The sequence below is a fragment of the Microtus pennsylvanicus genome, chromosome 12 (assembly GCF_037038515.1).
Source record: "Microtus pennsylvanicus isolate mMicPen1 chromosome 12, mMicPen1.hap1, whole genome shotgun sequence".
Classification (NCBI taxonomy): domain Eukaryota; kingdom Metazoa; phylum Chordata; class Mammalia; order Rodentia; family Cricetidae; genus Microtus; species Microtus pennsylvanicus.
In genome coordinates this window covers 63,150,286-63,169,519 of record NC_134590.1, presented here as the reverse complement: position 1 = coordinate 63,169,519, position 19,234 = coordinate 63,150,286, and the positions used below count along the sequence as shown (strand labels likewise).

Genomic DNA, 19,234 nt, shown 5'->3' with positions numbered 1-19,234 from the left:
CAGACAAACAGTTCTGCCTAACTAGTAGTCAGCTATAGAACACTGGTACTTATAGAATGCTCAGTCCAGCCAGGCGGTGGTGGCGCACGCCTTTAATCCCAGCACTCGGGAGGCAGAGGCAGGCGGATCTCTGTGAGTTCGAGACCAGCCTGGTCTACAAGAGCTAGTTCCAGGACAGGCTCCAAAGCTACAGAGAAACCCTGTCTCGAAAAACCAAAAAAAAAAAAAAGAAAAGAATGCTCAGTCCATTACAAAGACTAGATGTCAGGCTGGAGAGATGGCTCAGAGGTTAAGAGCATTGCCTGCTCTTCCAAAGGTCCTGAGTTCAATTCCCAGCAACCACATGGTGGCTCACAACCATCTGTAATGGGGTCTGGTGCCCTCTTCTGGCCTGCAGGTATACACACAGACAGAATATTGCATACTAAATAAATATTTTAAAAAAAACCCAAAGACTAGATGTCATTCGTAGCTTCATTTTCAATAGCGAGAACTTAACTGGGGGGCTAGTGCTTCTGTTCTACCACCACTCTAGTGCCTCAGGATTCGGCTGACAGTCTCAGATCATAGCGGTCCCTGCTCCCTAGGGACCCAAGAAGGGTCAAGCTGCCCAGATAGCCTAACAGCAGTAGAACACTTTAGATGTCGGTCTTCTCCAGCCAGAGCAAGCCTTTGCTGCACTGGTGAGTGGGCCTGGAAGCTGGAGATTTGACGACAGCAAACTCAAATGACTAGGCTTTTTTCTGAAGAAGGCTTAGATTAGTCAGCAACACAGGCTGCTCCAGAAAAGTTGCTTAGTTATAGTCGCTCAGAACTGCAATATAACTCTTGTTATCTGCACCTTCCTCTTACCCCTTTCTTTAACCACTTGTTAGGGATTCACTCATGCTTCGTGTGTAAAGAAAGCAAGATGGAGGTGAAGCGCTGTGTGGTAACTCAGTGTGGAAAATTTTACCATGAAGCTTGTGTAAAAAAGTACCCTCTCACTGTGTTTGAGAGCCGAGGCTTTCGCTGCCCTCTCCACAGCTGTGTGAGCTGCCACGCCTCAAACCCTTCAAATCCACGGCCATCAAAAGGTACAGATAGATGTGATGGGTCCTTACAACTTGGGTTTACTCGCAGTGTATAGGTGTTCTGAAGGTGGGACCATTGATGCTAGACAAGTGTCACCAGAGGTTATGAACTCTAATGGTCTCCATTATCTCCTGTTATGAGTCAAACGTTTTCTTTTGTTCTTGTAACATAAGACTTGCCCCCATTCTATTCTTTCTATATCAGTTAGAACTTTCAGATTCTTGATTCTCAACAAAGAATACTACCTGAGTTGTCTCTGGATTCTCTTTGCTCCTTTTTAAAGGCACTTTTATATATAAGGGAAACTTCTATTTGTAATACAAGAGGTAGAGCCGTGGGCCTAACATACCAGTCAAGTGCTTTACCTCTGAGCTTCATTCCCAACTGGGAAATATTTTAAAATCAGATTACATATGTGGAAGATAAGGGTAGCTGTGTGGGGTTAGAGAGGGCAGGTGCAGTGTCCTTTTTGTTACAGGGCTTCTCTGGTAGGATATATATATATGAGGGGGGGGAGCACTTGTAACATTTAGGAACACTATGCTATCAACATCTACTAGGAAGGGTACCCAGAAGAGAGACTCTCACAAATCCCAAATGATAGCAGCTCTGGTTAAGAATTGCTGGTTGATTGGCCATGCTATGGTGGTGCATGACTTTAATCCCAGCATTTAAGAAGCAGAGGCAGGTGGATCTCTGAGTTTGAGACCAGCTTGGTCAACATAGTGAGTTCCAGGACAGCCAGGACTACAAAGAGAAACCTTGTCTCAAAAAAAAAAAAGAAAGAAAGAAAGAAAGGAAGAAAAGAAAGAAAAAGAAATGCTATAGAATGTGTCGTTTAAATGGTGTTTCTCAAACACTGCTTTGAAACACCTTTGCTTTGATGGAAGATAGTGTTATTAAGTATCTCCAGGCTCTTCCATCATAACTTTCTGAGTCACTGGAGTCAACAATATTTGTAGTCCTCAGGGTGCTTATTTCCTTTAGGTAAAATGATGCGATGTGTCCGCTGCCCTGTTGCCTATCATGGAGGGGATGCCTGTCTGGCAGCAGGATGTTCAGTGATTGCTTCTAACAACATCATCTGCACAGCCCATTTCACTGCTCGGAAGGGGAAGCGACACCACACCCACGTCAATGTGAGTTGGTGCTTCGTGTGCTCCAAAGGTAAGGATGGGTTCTGCTGTGTGTGTTGCTGCACACACAGCTCTGCTGGTACCAGAGGCATCACCTTGGCCCTTTAAACTAAGTGGATCCCATAGACACAGGAGACGACTTTGGTAAAGCAATGCTCTTGGGTGTTGACTTATGGATTGACGTTCTGACACTCCTGCTTCCGTCAGGTTTGTGCCAGCTACAGGCTGAGAGGGCCTAGACTGACTGGTGAGACAAGCTCAGGCTGGCCTGTTCTCTTGTAGGGGGGAGTCTTCTGTGTTGTGAGGCCTGCCCAGCAGCCTTTCATCCTGATTGCCTGAACATTGATATGCCTGATGGCAGCTGGTTCTGTAATGACTGCCGGGCTGGGAAGAAGCTACACTTTCAAGACATCATTTGGGTCAAACTTGGAAACTACAGGTATGAAATAAATTCTGTGCTTTTGTGTCTGTATTTATTTAAATGTTTTTGTTTTACTTTGCTAAGTATTGAAAATTTTGTCACTCTGAAGAATCTGTGAATCTTGTTTTTAATGTTTATAATAGGTGGTGGCCCGCAGAAGTTTGTCATCCCAAAAATGTTCCTCCAAATATTCAGAAAATGAAGCACGAGATTGGAGAATTCCCTGTATTTTTCTTTGGGTCTAAAGATTATTACTGGACGCATCAGGCACGGGTATTCCCATACATGGAGGGGGACCGGGGCAGCCGCTACCAGGGAGTCAGAGGGATTGGAAGAGTCTTCAAGAATGGTATGGAGATTTCCCAATGGCGTGTAGATGGCATTCTTATAGGCTTGTTAATCCTAATTTCTGTTCTTTTGAAATTTGATCTCTTTAAAAATTCCTAGACTAAACATTCTATCTCTACTTCTATATTAGAAAAAAGGAAGTTTGCAGTCTTATGTGTCTCTTGATGTATGTTTATGCTATTTAAAAACTTTCACAATATTAGCTTATAATTAATTTCATTAAAATGAAATAAGGCTTTTTTGCTAGACAGTAGTATTAATCCCCGAACTTGGGAGGCAGAGGCAGGAGGTGAAATCGAGGCCAGCCTGGTCTATAGAGTGTATTCTAGGACAGCTAGGGCTACACAGAAAAACAGTGTCTTGAAAAACCATAAATAAATAAATAAATAAATAAATAAATAAAAGCTTTTTTAAAGATATACTATGTTTAGAACTAATTATAAATATTTCCCATAACTGGCCTTTTGTATGGCAGCTCTGGAGATGATTTCCCATGATTGGAACCTTAAGTTCCAGCTCTCTGTTTCTAATTCTTCAGTAGACACAGTTGTACCTTGGGTACCTTACATAGTGATAGAGTGAGCAGACCAACCAGAATGCTGTGTCTGATTCCACAGTCTAGGAGATAGTGCCAAAAGTGTAGTTAAGTTAGATAATGACTGGGGCAGGAAAGAGATAGGAGAGAGAAGTGTGATGTTGCATAGTAAGATTCAACATTTTTTCTGTGGGTCCTGCATGTCCAGTTCATACAGCTTAGCATCAAACAGTCCAGGCAAGAGCAATTTTTTGCCCAAATGGCTAGCAAACTCTATAAGGAGCCTCTTCGATGCCCATCTTACTCTTGAAGTAATTGGTGCTACCGGGATCAGTTGTGTCTCATTGTCATGAAAAGTCCTAAGTTATTAAAACATTTAAATGCCATATTCTGAAGGTCTCTGAAAGAATTGAATTATATTTATCTAACTTAAATATATCTCTATATATAGAAAACCTAACATGCTTGACTATTTTAAATGATTATTAACCTATATTTCTTAATTATACATTACATTTTTTTTTTTAATTTGCGAGACAGAGTTTCTCTGTAGCTTTGGAGCCTGTCCTGGAACTAGCTCTTGTAGACCAGACTGGCCTCGAACTCACAGAGATCCACCTGCCACTGCCTTTCGAGTGCTGGGATTAAAGGCGAGTGCCACCACCACACAGCTATACATTACATTTTTAAATGAGCTGCACAAGACAATACCTTCTTAATCAAGAACAGAAATATATATACAACAAAATTGATCTTAAGTTTGTATCAATAAATTAAGATCCATACCAGTGCAATGTATTCATCTCTATATCATATCCCCCTTTAAATGTAAACATTTACAAACAATATTTGGGAATTTGGGCATAGTTCTTTCCAAACTGCTTCCTGCTTTTTGTCGGGCGAAGTAATTTTTGGAGGTGTTCATGGCGACCTTTTGAGAGGGTCTTAGTCCATCAAACCACATTAGTTTGGAAGGATTCCACAGGTTGTCGTCCTCTGTGGAAACAAAAGAAGAACCTATTTTCCAAAGCCACAAATCCTTAGACCTGAATTTTGAAGTCAACCTACCTTTAGAGTATATATGCTGGTTTAGTTTAACAGTCTGTACAATGAAATGTCTCTCTGTACTTAGCTCATTCATAGTCAAGATATTCAAAGCAAACACAGTAGTATAAATAATCCAGACTCTGTGAATTTTCCATCTTTATGTAACTTATTTTTTTACTCCTTTTACTTTATGACTGTCTGTATTGTGTCTCTTTAAAGACTTTGTTTTATTTTTTAAGTGATTTACTTTCCCAACCCTCTGTCCCAAGCCTATGTACATTTATCCAACACTGTGACCCATTTAGAGGTCTTTTTTTTTAAAAATCTGGATTTGTCTTTATTGCATATCTGTAATCCTTTTCTGATCAGAAGTGCTTCTTAAAATGCTAAGCCCTTCTTATGAACTTAAGCAGCGGCATTGCTAGGGGAAATAGGGCCCTTGCCTGCTTGCCCCACCAGTCCAACATGGCCGAAGTCTGTTCGCTGCCTCTGAAATTGTAGGGTGTGATCCGTCCTCGCTACCTCAACTCTGAGAACCATTTGGCCCATGATGCCACCGAGTAATTTGCAGCATGCTGCCCAGAAATCCCATTTAAATGCTCAGCCTCCAGAAAGAGCCAGAGTTCTCATGCTGGCAGCATGACCCAGAAAGCTGCCATTTCAAAACCACTTAGCTTTTTTTCTGCTACTGTTGAATCAGGAAAACCTCTCTTAAAGGAACCATGGCGTTAAGCCGTGCTAAACTCTGTTTTTTCTGTGTGTGTGTGTGTGTGTCTTAAATTACTTTTTTAAGCTTTTTTAGGTTTTTCATGGATTTAGTTAACCACAATGGGATTTGCCATGGTAGATGAAAATGTATGCCTTAGGAGCTGTTGGCTCCTTGCTGCTGAGAGTTTCCAGATATCAAGCAACAGTAGCCTGTCCTCTTTCCTTGATTCCTCAACATTCGGGGGCTTCAAGAGGACTGAGTAAGAATGGATAGTTTATTAGCCCGGCAGTGGTGGTGCACACCTTTAATTCCAGGACTTGGGAGGCAGATGCAGGCAGATCTCTGTGAGTCTGAGGCCAGCCTGTTCTACAAAGCAAGTTCCAGGACAGCTAGGGCTGTTACACAGAGAAATCCGTGTGTAAACACACATACACACACACACACACAACCAGATAGCTATCAAAAGATAACTTGAAAATCATCAGAAAGGAGAGATTCTGGTAGAGATTGGGAACCCAATGAGTTTGATATCGTACCAAGTGATGAAGGTGGGACCCTAGGCTCCTGACTCCTGATACTGACCTGCTATTAAGTCATGCCTGCTAATGACTAACTAGCAGCTGCCAGCTCAGCTCAGTCACTGACCTGGCCTCACAGTGACATTGACAATTTGCAGATTGGGTATTGATATGGCCTCTGTTGATCTGAACTGGTGCTTCTTCTCAGAGACCTTTTCCTTTAAAAGGAATAAAAGTTCACTTTTTTTTCCTAAGTACAGTATGTTCAAAGCACTGATACTGTTGCCTTATCCTTAGAATTCAGGACAGAGAGTGGGTAGTGCTTGATAGAAACTCAGCTGCTAGGCTTTGTGCAGACCTGACATGATTTAAATCAGCTCCTAGTATTTAGTCACTGGGGATGCAGGCATCTGTCTGCCTTTTACAGTGTTTGGTAGCCCTTAGTTTCAGGGAAACTTGGAACTCCTTAAAAATATATTTACTGAAATATATTTCTCATATTCTGTTGGCTTTTTTAGCACTGCAAGAAGCTGAAGCTCGTTTTAATGAAATCAAACTTCAGCGGGAAGCCCGAGAAACACAGGAGAGTGAGAGAAAACCTCCACCATACAAGCATATCAAGGTGATGGGCATGTCAGGATTATGTGTACATGTGTGTGTCTTCCTTCTCAACGAAGTGGGTTTTTTTTTTAAAAAAAATTTATTATTTCTTATGTATACAATATTCTGTCTGTGTGTATGCTGCAGGCCGGAAGAGGGCACCAGACCCCATTACAGATGGTTGTGAGCCACCATGTGGTTGCTGGGAATTGAACTCAGGACCTTTGAAAGAGCAGGCAATGCTCTTAACCTCTGAGCCATCTCTCCAGCCCCAACAAAGTGGTTTTGATGTGGCTCTTGGGCTACAGATTTTTCAGTCCCAGGTTATGGTCATTAAGCGGTCTGTCAGAAACTATCTTTGTGGGCCCAGTCATGATTATCAGAATGCATGTTTCTAAGGTGAGCCCTTGAAGGCACAGTATGAGTGTGCAGGGATCCAAGGACTCTATTTACAAAGTAGAGTCAAGACAACTTGTTTTTTCTTATAGGTGAATAAACCGTATGGTAAAGTCCAGATCTATACAGCTGACATTTCTGAAATCCCAAAGTGCAACTGTAAGCCCACAGATGAGAACCCCTGTGGCTCTGATTCAGAATGTCTAAACAGGATGCTGATGTTTGAGTGCCACCCGCAGGTGTGTCCTGCAGGTGAATACTGCCAGAACCAGTGTTTCACTAAGCGCCAGTACCCTGAGACCAAGATCATCAAGACAGATGGCAAAGGGTGGGGCCTGGTTGCCAAAAGGGACATCAGAAAGGTATGCCATATGTCCCCCTGCTTTTTATACTGTATAGTGATTCTTAAGTGTATGTTTGTGTGTTCAGTGGAATGTGTGTAGATATGCATGTGCCCTGACATGCATGTAGAGACCAGATGACAAGTTTCGGGAGTCAGGTCTTTCCTTTCATGTGGGTCCCAGGGACTGAACTCAGGTCCTCAGACGTGGTGGCAAAGTACTTTTACCCACTTCATCATCTCACTAGCTCTCTCTTCCCCACTTGTAAGAATTAATGGCTCACCTTATTCTGTCCCCTCTTCCTCCCTCTCTCCCTTCTTCCATTTTGGTGGCACACCTTTAATCCCAGCACTCCAGAAGTAGAGGCAGGCAGACGCCTGTGAGTTCAAGGTCAGTCTTCGCCTACAAGGTCAGCCTCGCCTATGTAACAAGTTGTAGGACAGCCAGGACTTCACAGAAACCCTGTCTCTAAAAACAAAACAAAAACAAAAATTAAAAAAGATCGCTGAGATGCACTCTTCCCCAGCCTTATTCCTCCTTGGTTGCCTCAGCTGTTGCTTTATGTAGACTCGCTGTGGAGCCTGCCTGTCAAGTTCTTCACAACCTCTTTCCTATTAGAAACCTGCATGTAATTTACTCCTTAAATGGACAGTGGGTTAACAAAGATGCTCCTTAAGGCAAGACATTGTAGAAAACAATCTGGGATGTTGCTACTCTGAGAATGCATGAGTATATCTCCCACTGGCAATCTTTATAAGGATGAGATTATTTGAATTTGAACTTAATGAAGGAGCTCTAGAAACCACACTCCTGAGGTATTAACATGTTATCCTTGAATAATTGATGGTGTCTTGGTATCTTGAACCCTGATTCTAAGAATTGGCCGATATGTACTCAGTTGTTAACATTCTTCTGATTTCCAGGGAGAATTTGTTAATGAGTATGTTGGTGAGTTGATTGATGAAGAGGAGTGTATGGCAAGAATCAAATATGCTCATGAGAATGACATCACTCACTTTTACATGCTCACCATAGACAAGGTAATGGGAAGTGTGTCTTTGTTATTCATTCATGACGTATTGAACATGGACCTGGAGGGTTCATTACCCATATAATTGGCCCTTGTATTTTAGTGATATTCTCATTTCATCTCCTTAGTAACTTTCCCCAATCATCTGCATATTTTTTTCTAAATGTAGAGCTGCCTTTGGCATTGAACATCCTTAGAGCCATGTGTGTCCACAACATAAAAAGTATATCAAGATTCTTCTTAATATCAAGGGGGGAAAAAAGGGAAAAAGCATAGACATGACCATTGCATGTTATCTGAGCTACATTGTAGAGTGGTTTTGGCTGTGCTGTGCTCTATTTGCTTATGAATACTGTGTTTTCCCTCTCTGTGTGTTTCCAAGACTCACTTCAAACTTCTGAGTGCAAGCACTTGTCTGCCTCAGCTTCCCAAATATGTGGAATAAGAGGCTTGTGCTATTTCCTAAGACTTTGTAATTTATAGTTTTAAACATCTGGAACCTAGTTGCTAGATGTTTTTGTTATTCTCGGAATGAAGGTAAATAGGTAACTAGGCCTAGGTAGAAAAGTGCATCAGAATGGTACTCTTGTGCCTTCTGTTACCGGTAAGCTCAAAACCCAGCAGAAAAGTGGGGCTCTGTTTAAAAGACACGACTTAAATAATGCTTGAAAACAAGATAGAGCCGGGCGATGGTGGCGCACGCCTTTAATCCCAGCACTCGGGAGACAGAGGCAGGCGGATCTCTGTGAGTTCGAGACCAGCCTGGTCTACAAGAGCTAGTTCCAGGACAGGCTCCAAAGCCACAGAGAAACCCTGTCTCGAAAAACCAAAAAAAAAAAAAAAAAAAAAAAGAAAGCAAGATAGAAAATGTCTATGGACCAGGCATTTTGATTCTGGTATCTGGGACTATAGGGACTCTGTAGAAATTGGAATGGCTCCAAAGTCCCCAGCCAACAGTCCCTCAGGAAGCTTGACCATTCTCAGTCTATGGAGTAGTATTGGGCTCCTGTCATTTGCTATAGGCAGTGGGAGTTGGGCCTTGTTGTCAGGACAAGATTAAAATATTTTTAAAAAGATACAGGAGATACCCAAGCCAGGGATGATGGTGCATGCCTATAATTCTATCTCTTTGGAGAAATAAGGCAGTGTAGGATCCTGAGTTTGAGGTCAGTAATTACTGACCTCAAAATGCTGAGGGGATGAAGGGGAAGGAGGGAGAGCAAGCAAGCTTGTGTGCAGGCATAGAGCAAGATGTTCCCAGCTAGCCCTGAAAGGTGGTGGTGATGTGTGTCTGTTTCTATACATATACACGTATGACATGTATGTCTGTGCCAGAAGAGATGAAATAATCTGATTTTCAGAGTTACTATATTACTAGTTTTAAATGTCCAGTTTTTGGCCGAAAAAAAAAAAAACCTAAGATCTAAAAAGAACAAAAACGAATTAATTCTAAAGAAGATCTTAGCTCTCTAGGCAGAAAACTTTGAAATTACTTTAGTTGTTTTGTTCTAAATGTTGGAGAATCCAACTCTAACCCAATAAATTCTAGGCAAGTGGTTTACCACTGATTTTGAACTAGCTTTATAGCCCACACTGGCCTTGAACTTGGAATCCTTCTGTCTCAATCCAACCTAGTGTGGAAATTACAGACACAGGCTACTGTGCCTGGTCTATATAACCAAGGCTTTTAAGTTAATTAAAGACCTCAGAGGACTGAGCATGGTGGCCCATACCTATATTCCCAACATTTAAGAGGTAAGGCATAAGGATCCTTCCCATGTATGTAAAGAATTGAAGGATTAAAGAGAGTACCCTTATAGATGTATTTATTACAATTAATTATACACCTGGCATATGGCTCTGTAGTAGAGTGCTTGCCAGCATGTGCAAGGCTCTGGGTTCAGTCTCCAGATACACACACACACCAAAACAAAACAAAACCCAGTAAACTTTTATGTCAGGTATACTTTAAAATAATAAAAGAATTTGAGACTGGTTTAGTTGGTGAAATACTTGCTGCACAGAGCATGAGGACCCAAGTTCAACCCCCCAGCATTCACATAAAAAGCTGAGCATGGTAGCATATTCTTTTTAGTCCCAAAGCTAGGGAGGGGGAGACAAGAGGATCTTTGACTTGGTGGCAAGACCAGGCTAATTGGTGAATCCTAGATTCCAATGAAAGAATTTATCTCACAAACAAGGTTTGGTGGTGAGGTAAGATCACTCATTGGATAAAGGTTTGGCAAAAACCTTATGACTTTAGAGTTTGATCCCCAGGAACTACATGGTGGAAGAAGAGCACCACCTCAAGGAAGTTTTCCTCTAGCCTCCACATATGGCACACACAACAAATAAATAAGAAAAGAAAAGATATTTAAAAGAAAAAAAAAGACGGAAAGTTTTACAGAAATAGCATCCAAAGTTGACCTGGCCTCTACGTGTATGTACACACATATACATAACACTGGAATGTTTTTCTGGAGGACCTAAATTCAGTCCATAGCACCCACATCAGGCAGCTCCCAATTGTCTGTAACTCCAGCTCCAGATCTGACACCTTCTTCTGGCCTCTATTCGTAATTTCATTCACATGACATATAGTCAGAGAAAAAAAAAACATAAATAAAAGTAACTTTTTAAAAAATATTCGGTTGGAAAGCTCTCAAGTCAGCTAGCCTGGAGTACATGATGCAGTGTTGAAACCAGAAACTCAAAACGAGCTGGAAGCAGAGAACTAACTTCTAAACAGTTGTCACACATGTGCCTGCAGTCACACTGTGCACTTTTTAAAGCATATATTTTACTTTGTGTGTACATATGTATGACTGTGCATGCTGTGGCACACTTGTGGAGATCAGAAACAACTTTTGGAAGTCAAATCTTTCTTTCTATGGTATGGACTATTGGGGTTCAAACTGAAGTCATGGGCTTGATGGCAAGTACCTTATCTTGTAAGCCATTTCACCAGCTGGTAAATGTACAAATACAGCTGAGGTTGATTTCAGCGATAGATTTTTATCTACTGTCTAGAAAACCTTGGAGTTTAAAACAACAACTAGTATAGTAGAAAGCAGATCATTTCTGCTTTTATTCTCCTGAGGTGAATTCTGAGTTCTGGGCTGAAGTGATATCCTTTGTTAGCATCCTGAGTGGCTAGGACTGCAGGCATCTATCCACTAAGTTTGACTTCTCCGCTTACAACAATCAATGGGTGGCACAAGCATAGTCTTCCAGTGTGGTTGCTTTTGTAGTGCTATGTGGTCCACAAGGCACAGCTAGAGGTGCTCTTGGCAGAGATTCATCCCTTCTCGGACATGTAATTTTTTTACCAATTTATCTTTGATCTCAGAGATAAACACTGAAGAGCAGAGATCCTACTGAGCTGTATATTTGGTCTAGAGGTTTTCAGGGGAGAAGCTACAGCTGTGTATCTACCTGCCTATCTTCTTTCTGGTCTGAGCCATAATAAGTGCTTCTTATTCCTTCATAGTGCTTGGACCCTTGAATTTCATTGAGTCAGTTCCCAGGGCCACTGTGTGCTTGCATTTGTGATTTTGCAGACTGCTATCTCCGAACTGTCAGCCTGTGCCTGTCCCTCTTATGGCAGCATAGCATCAGCATCATGGACAAAGTCCATTGTTTGCAGCCAATGGGAACTCGAGCATGCTGTGCTTGTACCTCCTTTGCTCTCTAGGAGTGGATGCTGCTTGTCTATTATTAATGGAGTTTGCTGTTGTCTGGCAGTGCTGGTTTTGTATAGGCTCTTGCTGCCCTTCCCAGGTCTGTGACACTTGTATTTTTCCTAGCTTATTTGTTGCTGGGGTGGTGTTACAAGTGGCAGTTCACAGTCTTCACCACTCTCACTTGAGTTCAGTCTCTCCTTGTGTTCTGCCCTTCTGCAAGAATCTGGACTGGTTGAGGGTTGTCTGGTCCAGGTGGACAACAGGATACCAAGGTTTTCAGTATGACAGACAACACTGTATAATCTGATACAACCTATGGCATTAAGAGGCCCTTTAGAGATAAGATGTTAGCTGGGCATGATGGCGCACGCCCTTAATCCCAGCAGAGGCAGGCAAATTTCTGTGAGTTTGAGCCTAGTCTGCTACAGTGTGAATTACAGGACAGCCAAGGCTGTTACAGAGAAAAACCTTGTCTCGGAAAAAATAAAATGAAAAAAAAAATTAAAGATGTCCTTGACTTTTTATCCTGCAGGACCGCATAATTGACGCTGGCCCTAAAGGGAATTATTCACGATTCATGAACCACAGCTGCCAGCCCAACTGTGAAACCCTGAAATGGACAGTGAATGGGGATACACGGGTTGGCCTGTTTGCTGTGTGTGACATTCCTGCAGGTATATCACTGGGGTCCTACAAGTTTCTGGTGCCATATGGACAGGCAGAGAGGCACTGGCTGGTATTTGGTGTGGTTGGGTTTGGAAAGGCTCTAGGATAGTGATTTGGAAGCTTTGGGATATCTGTTTTAAGCAGCAAATTGATGAGGTATATGAGCCATGCCAGGGTGTATATGAAGGGGGTACGTTTTCTTGAAACTGATTCTTTGACATCCACTGCCACAGGAGAACAATGGCCTCTAACATTGTATTGTGTCTCTTTTAGGGACAGAGCTGACATTCAACTATAATCTTGATTGTTTGGGCAATGAAAAAACAGTCTGTCGGTGTGGAGCCTCCAATTGTAGTGGGTTTCTTGGAGACAGACCAAAGGTAAGGACATCACAGCTTTCTGTGAAGCTGAAACACATAGCTCTGGTGGCATCATGGCATCTAGGAAGATTGCATTCTAGTGAGCCATAGACCTGTTGCTGTTCAAGGGCAGGATCCATGTAGCATGTGGGTTGAGGTTAATGAGGTCCTCTCTCAGTATAGGCTGCTTGTTAAGATGACTTCACTGATGTAATTCCTGTGGAGATGTGTGACTTAAACATCAGAAACATGGATTCAATCTTGAAGGCAGGTCCACATTTGCTCCTAAGTATCTTTGAGAGTCTTTTAGGCCTCTTTTTCAGCTCCTGTTGGTGTTCCTCAGGTTGTAGAATCCTTACTCCAGCATTCTGCTGCTTCTCATGAGGTGCCATGTGGTGTTTGTCTTGACCACTTCCCTCCATTGTCCTACTAGTTACTTGTTGTTTACATTGCTGTGTGTAGATCTCTCAGGGCCCATACCTGCTAGGCAAGTGCCCTCCCACTGAGTCACACCTTTGGCCACCAGTCCATTCAGTCTAGTCACAAGTCATGCTTGCTTGATGTGCCGGTATCATAGTTACATGCATTTTAAAATAAAGTCATGTTCCAAGTCCTTCGAAGGACATGAATTTTGGGGCACTCCTTGTTGGAACAAAGGTTAGGACAATCATAGGCACCTCCAACCTGAGCTGGCATCTGGGCACACCCTATAGATGTTTTCTGAAAGACTGCTTCACTAGTTTGCCCTTACACATTTTAGTTAGGGTTTTATTATTGTGAAGAGACACCACAACTATAGCAGCTCTTATAAGGGAAAACATTTAATTGGGCCTGGTTCCAGAGGTTTAGTCCATTTTTATCATGTCAGGAAGCATGGTTGCATGCAGGCAGACATGGTGCTGGAGAGGTAGCTGAGAGTCACATCTGAATCCACAAGAAGAGAAAGCCACACTGGGTGTGGCTTGAGCATTTGAGACCTCAAGGCCAGCCCCTACTACACTTTTCTCTGACAAAACCACATCTACTCCAACAAGGGCACACCTCCTAGTAGTGCCACTCCTTATGGGCCTTTACTCAAACCACCACACCTACACTGCTCATAATTTAGTTCTTCTATATTGTGTTTTTTTGTTTTTCTTTTTGTCTTAGCAGGAGTTGCCCAAGGTATAGTGGGCCATGACCTGCTTTATGTAGGTGGCATGCCCTTTTATTTTGTGATGCTAGGAATGGAATCTACAGTCGTCAGCTACACCTCCAGCTCAGGCACCACTCACCATGTTGGAACAGCCCAGGAATCTATATCACTTTGGACCTTCCTTTTTGGGCATCTTTGTAGTTTCCTTTTTTTTTTTCTTTTAACTGCTTCCATCTATGTTGTTTTAATTGAACTATGCTTAATTCTTTATTCTAGACCTCAACATCCCTTTCTTCAGAGGAAAAGGGTAAAAAGGCCAAGAAGAAAACCAGAAGGCGCAGAGCCAAGGGAGAAGGGAAGCGGCAGTCAGAGGATGAGTGCTTCCGCTGTGGTGATGGTGGACAGCTGGTGCTGTGTGACCGAAAATTCTGCACCAAGGCCTACCACCTGTCCTGCCTGGGCTTGGGCAAGCGGCCCTTTGGTAGGTGCTCAGTACCCATGCAGCTTCTGACAACTTGCAGTGCACTTGCCTGCCATTCTTATTCAGCCTCGCCATTCTTATTCAGCCTCTCTTAATCCATTGGGTCTTATCTAGTTGCATATTCCTTGGAAGGTCAATGTGGTAAATGTCCCCAGTCCAGGGAACCAACTGGAGCACAGGGTGGGAGCAGGCAGTAGCTTCCAAAGCCCAGTGTTGAGTGGTCATCTCATTAGTGCCAAGATCTAAAATGACATGCACGAGGCTCTACTGAAGAAGTTAGGTTCTACTGCAGCAGCCTCACCATGACTGGTTTTGTCACTAGGTGGCCTGGTTGTAGGACATGTGACCTAACTCTCTTCTCAGGACTTGTAGGCTCTGTCCCTAGAGATGACACAGAACTGGAAGACTTTTCCTCTTATGTACTCAAAAGTGGTCACAGCATCAGAACAAAAAGTTAGAATTTCAAAAGAAAAACTGTAAACACTTGACCCAGGGACAAGAAACCTAATAATGGTTTTACATATATATTTAAATTTGACAGTTATCCCTAACCCTAATCTTCAGAGATTCAAATCTAAGCATAAAACCATTTCCTTATAAATAGGCAAGTCCCAAGCTGGGTGTGATGATGCACACCTTTAATCCCAGCACTCAGGCATTGGCGGGTGGACTTCTTGAGTTTGAGGCCAGCCTGGTGTACGGAATACGTTCCAGGACAGCTAGGGCTACATAGAAAAACCCTGTCTCAGAAAACAAAACAGTAATACAAAAGGGCAAGTCAGAGGGCAGCTGTTGCTATCAGTAGACTCTGCTAGGGACCAACAGCAGCGAGCTGCCCTTGGTGTCTTATGTAATGCTCCAGCTGGCCTGTAAGTATACTGTAGTCTGCAACACTTGGTACCTACCTGGCCTTTGAGCATCAACTACTAGCTTCTCTCTGGCAACTGAAATGTAGTCTGTGTTAATTTGCATTTATGTGACTAGCCAGTCTTATTTTCGAGGCAGGGTTTCCGTGTACTTTTGGACCCTATCCTGGAAAGCTCTGGTAGGCCAGGCTGGCCTTGAACTCACAGAGATCTGCCCGCTTCTGCTTCCGGGGTGCTGGGATTAAAGGCGTGCACCACCACCGCCTGGCCGACTAGCCAGTTTTAAAAGTAATTCTAGTTAGGTATGTTGGTACAAGCAACTCAAGCAGAAGATGACTAAGTCAAGGGAAACATACTTTGTGGATATTAACTTAGTATGAGACCAAATGCTTGAGTCCCTTCTGGGCCCAATCCCAACACTTTTCAAGCCCTGAAAATGTTAAAGCTTGTTTGCTGATGGTGTATTTTGTTTTGCAGGGAAGTGGGAATGTCCTTGGCATCACTGTGATGTATGTGGCAAACCTTCTACCTCATTTTGCCACCTGTGCCCCAACTCATTCTGTAAGGAACACCAAGATGGGACTGCCTTCCGTTCCACCCAGGATGGGCAATCCTACTGCTCTGAGCATGACTTGAGGGCAGAATCTGCAAGAAGTACCAAGACTGAGAAACCGTTTCCAGAATCATTGAAGTCAAAGGGGAAGAGGAAGAGAAGACGATGTTGGCGAAGAGTCACAGAAGGCAAATAGCGCTTGGTCAGATCCAGGGGTGGCATGGGACAGCCAACCCTGCTTGTAATGGGAAGGCAAGCACGGCACTTGCCCCAAGGACCCAGCTCATAATGCTATGACATGTATAGGCCTCCTTGGGTGGGAAGGAGCACCTTCTACCACTGAGCCATCCTCAACAGCTGTGCTGCGTCTGCACTGATGCTTGTCAGCTGCACACTCAGCGGTCCAGGACAAACAAGCCTTACTACGCAGCATCACCGCTACACTTGAATCTGAGACCCAACGTCAAGGTGCCCTCCCATTTTTATTTTAGATTAAAGTTATGATTGAAGATTAACTGGCATGTGAAATGCTTTTATCTTACCTAAAATGTATAGAATAGAATTTTCTAAAGGTCACTATTAGCTCTATCCTGATGGTTCAGGCTTCTACTCACCCCACTCAGGACAGACTAGGACTCAGGCCCTGTGCTATTCCTAATCAGGATTGATCATTATTTTGCTCTTTTGAAACAGCCTATGTTCTTCATACTAATGTGAATTTTTCCCTCAAAGTGCTGTTTGCACTTTGAGTGTTGTGGTGTTGCAAGATTCCTCTCATGACTTTCCTTTGTGTGGACTTGACAACTAGTGATGGCAGTGTGTCCTGTGGAGCAGTGCAGCTGCCTTCGTTGTGGCTGTTTTCTCTAATGTCTTCTGAACCCACATTCTTGGACCAACATTTGGGGGAAAACCTTGTGTATTTTCTTCAATTGGTTTTTCTGTTTCTGGCATTTATTCCCAATATACTTTTGCTAAAACTGTTTCAAATTATTACCAACTAAAATGTATTTGAGTTGTCAGGCAGATGTGAACTATTGAGCGAGCACGGAGGACACAAGGCACACAGCCTGGAGCCTAGGCTAATGCTTGCTGATGTGCTCTCTCCTCTGTGCATCTGTTCGCTGAGCCCAAGCTTCGTTGCTCTCTCTTTCCACCAGGGCACCACATGGTCTCATGGTAGACTGGTCTGATGGTACCTGTTTCCCTAATGATATTTAAATTTCTCTAAAAGCCCAGCCCAAGGGCTATTAGATTCTTTGGCAGGCTTCCTTCTGCCTTCTCAGGAGTGTATCTTGGCCCTGGAGAACTTGGACACTGAGAAAGGAGACCTCATGCATTCCATTGGGAGGGAAGGTGTAAGCAATGCAGCAGAAATTGGTTTTAGAAAAGTCACAAAGCAAAAAGGCTTAAACTCCTATCCATTAAGTCCCTAGCAGGGTTTGCTCCTGTTGTCCTGCTGCCTTCCAGCCTTGGAGAACTGCAATCGCCATTTAGAACAGGATTGACCATTCTTAATAGTCAGGGTTGTGCGTCAGCCATAACACTTGCAAGCCTAGCATGTCATGACCACCCCTTTGCTCTTCTCTAGTAGTAGTCCCCCAAAAGTTAAAGCAGCTTTGCAGGCAGCCTATGGCTTGGCTTCCATAGGCACAAGCCTACTAACCTCTGGTGACATCTGTTTGAGCAGATGAGACAAGGAGCATTTTTCAGTTTAGAACTTAACCTGGCTCAGACTGTCCTAAAAATATTAGATTGGCTCATAAATTTGTCATCTGTGCCCTACGTTTAGAAGGCTGGTGTGGTAGGCCAGACAGCCTCTTCACATGCACACAGCCCCTAGGCCCCAGGGACCCCCTGGGGGCCCATCTTGTTAGTTGTCCACCAGCTTCTATGAAAGAGCATCAGAATTGCTTTTGCAGCACTTGTGGGGGATCAGATTAACTTTCTTTTTTAATGTTAAGTAAATCTTGGGAATTTTGGTTCCAAGTAACTATCATCTTTCTGAAGGAAATATTGTCTACTTTTTAAACAACTCATCTTCCCAAAAAGTTTAATGAGTAAATAACACTAACTCTGAAAACCAACCGAAGACCAATATACAAAGCTGAGTAAAGTAACCCCCTGGGGTGATAGCCTTTCCCACAGAAGTTGTGACTCGGGATGTGCCAGGTGCTCTGATGAGCCTGAAAGATGTGTGACTTTCTGACCATCAGCTCCAGTTGTTGTTTTCTTTAATGTGAAGCAAACCAAATGAAACCTGCCCAGATTCCATGTTCCTCAGGCACCTTCAGTATCCAAAAACCAGCTAGCTGTTCCCTAACCAGTACACACCTATGTGTGTGTGCCTCTGCAGGGTGGCAGCAGCCCAGGGGTGCAAAGCCAGTGTCCACACCAGCACTGGTCTAAGAGAATGTGGAAATTATAGCATTTAAACCTAGGCACCTGTAAGGCAGTGCATCTCAGAGTGACAAGGATTCCGGTGCTAGCTCCTGAGAAATTTCCTGGCACTAGCACCTAGGACTCCTGCCAGGCAGGCACACTCAGGTTGGCATTTCTGATGATTTCCAAGTGATACCTGTAGCACGATGTGTGAAGTGCCCATCTTCCAGAGCTACTTTATTTTCAAAAATTAAAGATAAAAATGTTTTGATTAAAGTTAATGCAAACAACTGTCAGTTGCCAAATCTCTCTTGTCTACAAGAGTGTAGCTGATGACTGTTAGTCAGTAGAATAAACGCTGTGTCCATATGTATCATGGTGCCCCCGTATCCTGTTGAGATGTGAAATGACCTATCAGAAATTAAATTTAAGTTTAAATGTGCCTATTGGTGTCTAAACTTAATACAATATAAAGTCAGATTCCTTTTAGGAATGCTGGGTACTGTCACCAGACCTGATAGTGAAGGCTTAAAAACTTGAAGTTTGGGAGGGAGGGGGGAAGTAATATTGAAATATAGACAATAATTACCAGTTGGGGGAAAATAGCATTTAAAGTGGAAAGTTGTGTTTGGAAAACTGTATTAAGTATTTTTTTATTAAAAAACTTTAAAGGCCTTTTTCTCACACTTCTTTTATATGGGACTGTGTTTGACTCCTCCAGCTTCCTGGGTGCTATGAATTCAAGGCAGTTTAGGCCCATTTCTCAGTGCTGTGGCTTTGACTTTCCTGTTGCTGCCTCACTATACCCCCAAGGCTGCCTTGCCCATTACCTACCTGGTTTTTTTTGTTGTTGTTGTTGTTTGTTTGTTTTTCAGGGAGTCTTGTTATCTCCCAGCCCTGCTTCTTCTCCCCTGGGATTCTTGACAGTTGTATAGGAAGGGGTTTGGTCCCAGAGCA

General features: G+C 43.0%; 1 protein-coding gene across 4 annotated transcripts in view; it reads left to right on the top strand.

Annotated features, from left to right (window-relative positions):
- The window catches only part of Nsd2 (nuclear receptor binding SET domain protein 2), a 68,895-nt gene extending 50,548 nt beyond the window's left edge, over positions 1–18,347 (top strand). For all 4 annotated transcript variants that reach the window (XM_075943948.1, XM_075943946.1, XM_075943947.1 and 1 more), the window contains 11 exons: positions 876–1,076; positions 2,062–2,241; positions 2,493–2,649; positions 2,775–2,980; positions 6,307–6,410; positions 6,877–7,146; positions 8,049–8,165; positions 12,371–12,512; positions 12,778–12,884; positions 14,275–14,479; positions 15,823–18,347. In XM_075943948.1, the coding sequence (XP_075800063.1) occupies positions 876–1,076; positions 2,062–2,241; positions 2,493–2,649; positions 2,775–2,980; positions 6,307–6,410; positions 6,877–7,146; positions 8,049–8,165; positions 12,371–12,512; positions 12,778–12,884; positions 14,275–14,479; positions 15,823–16,094 (1,961 nt within the window). In that variant the 3' untranslated portion in view covers positions 16,095–18,347. The remainder of the gene's footprint in view (positions 1–875; positions 1,077–2,061; positions 2,242–2,492; positions 2,650–2,774; positions 2,981–6,306; positions 6,411–6,876; positions 7,147–8,048; positions 8,166–12,370; positions 12,513–12,777; positions 12,885–14,274; positions 14,480–15,822) is intronic.
- The last annotated feature ends 887 nt before the right edge of the window (positions 18,348–19,234 follow it).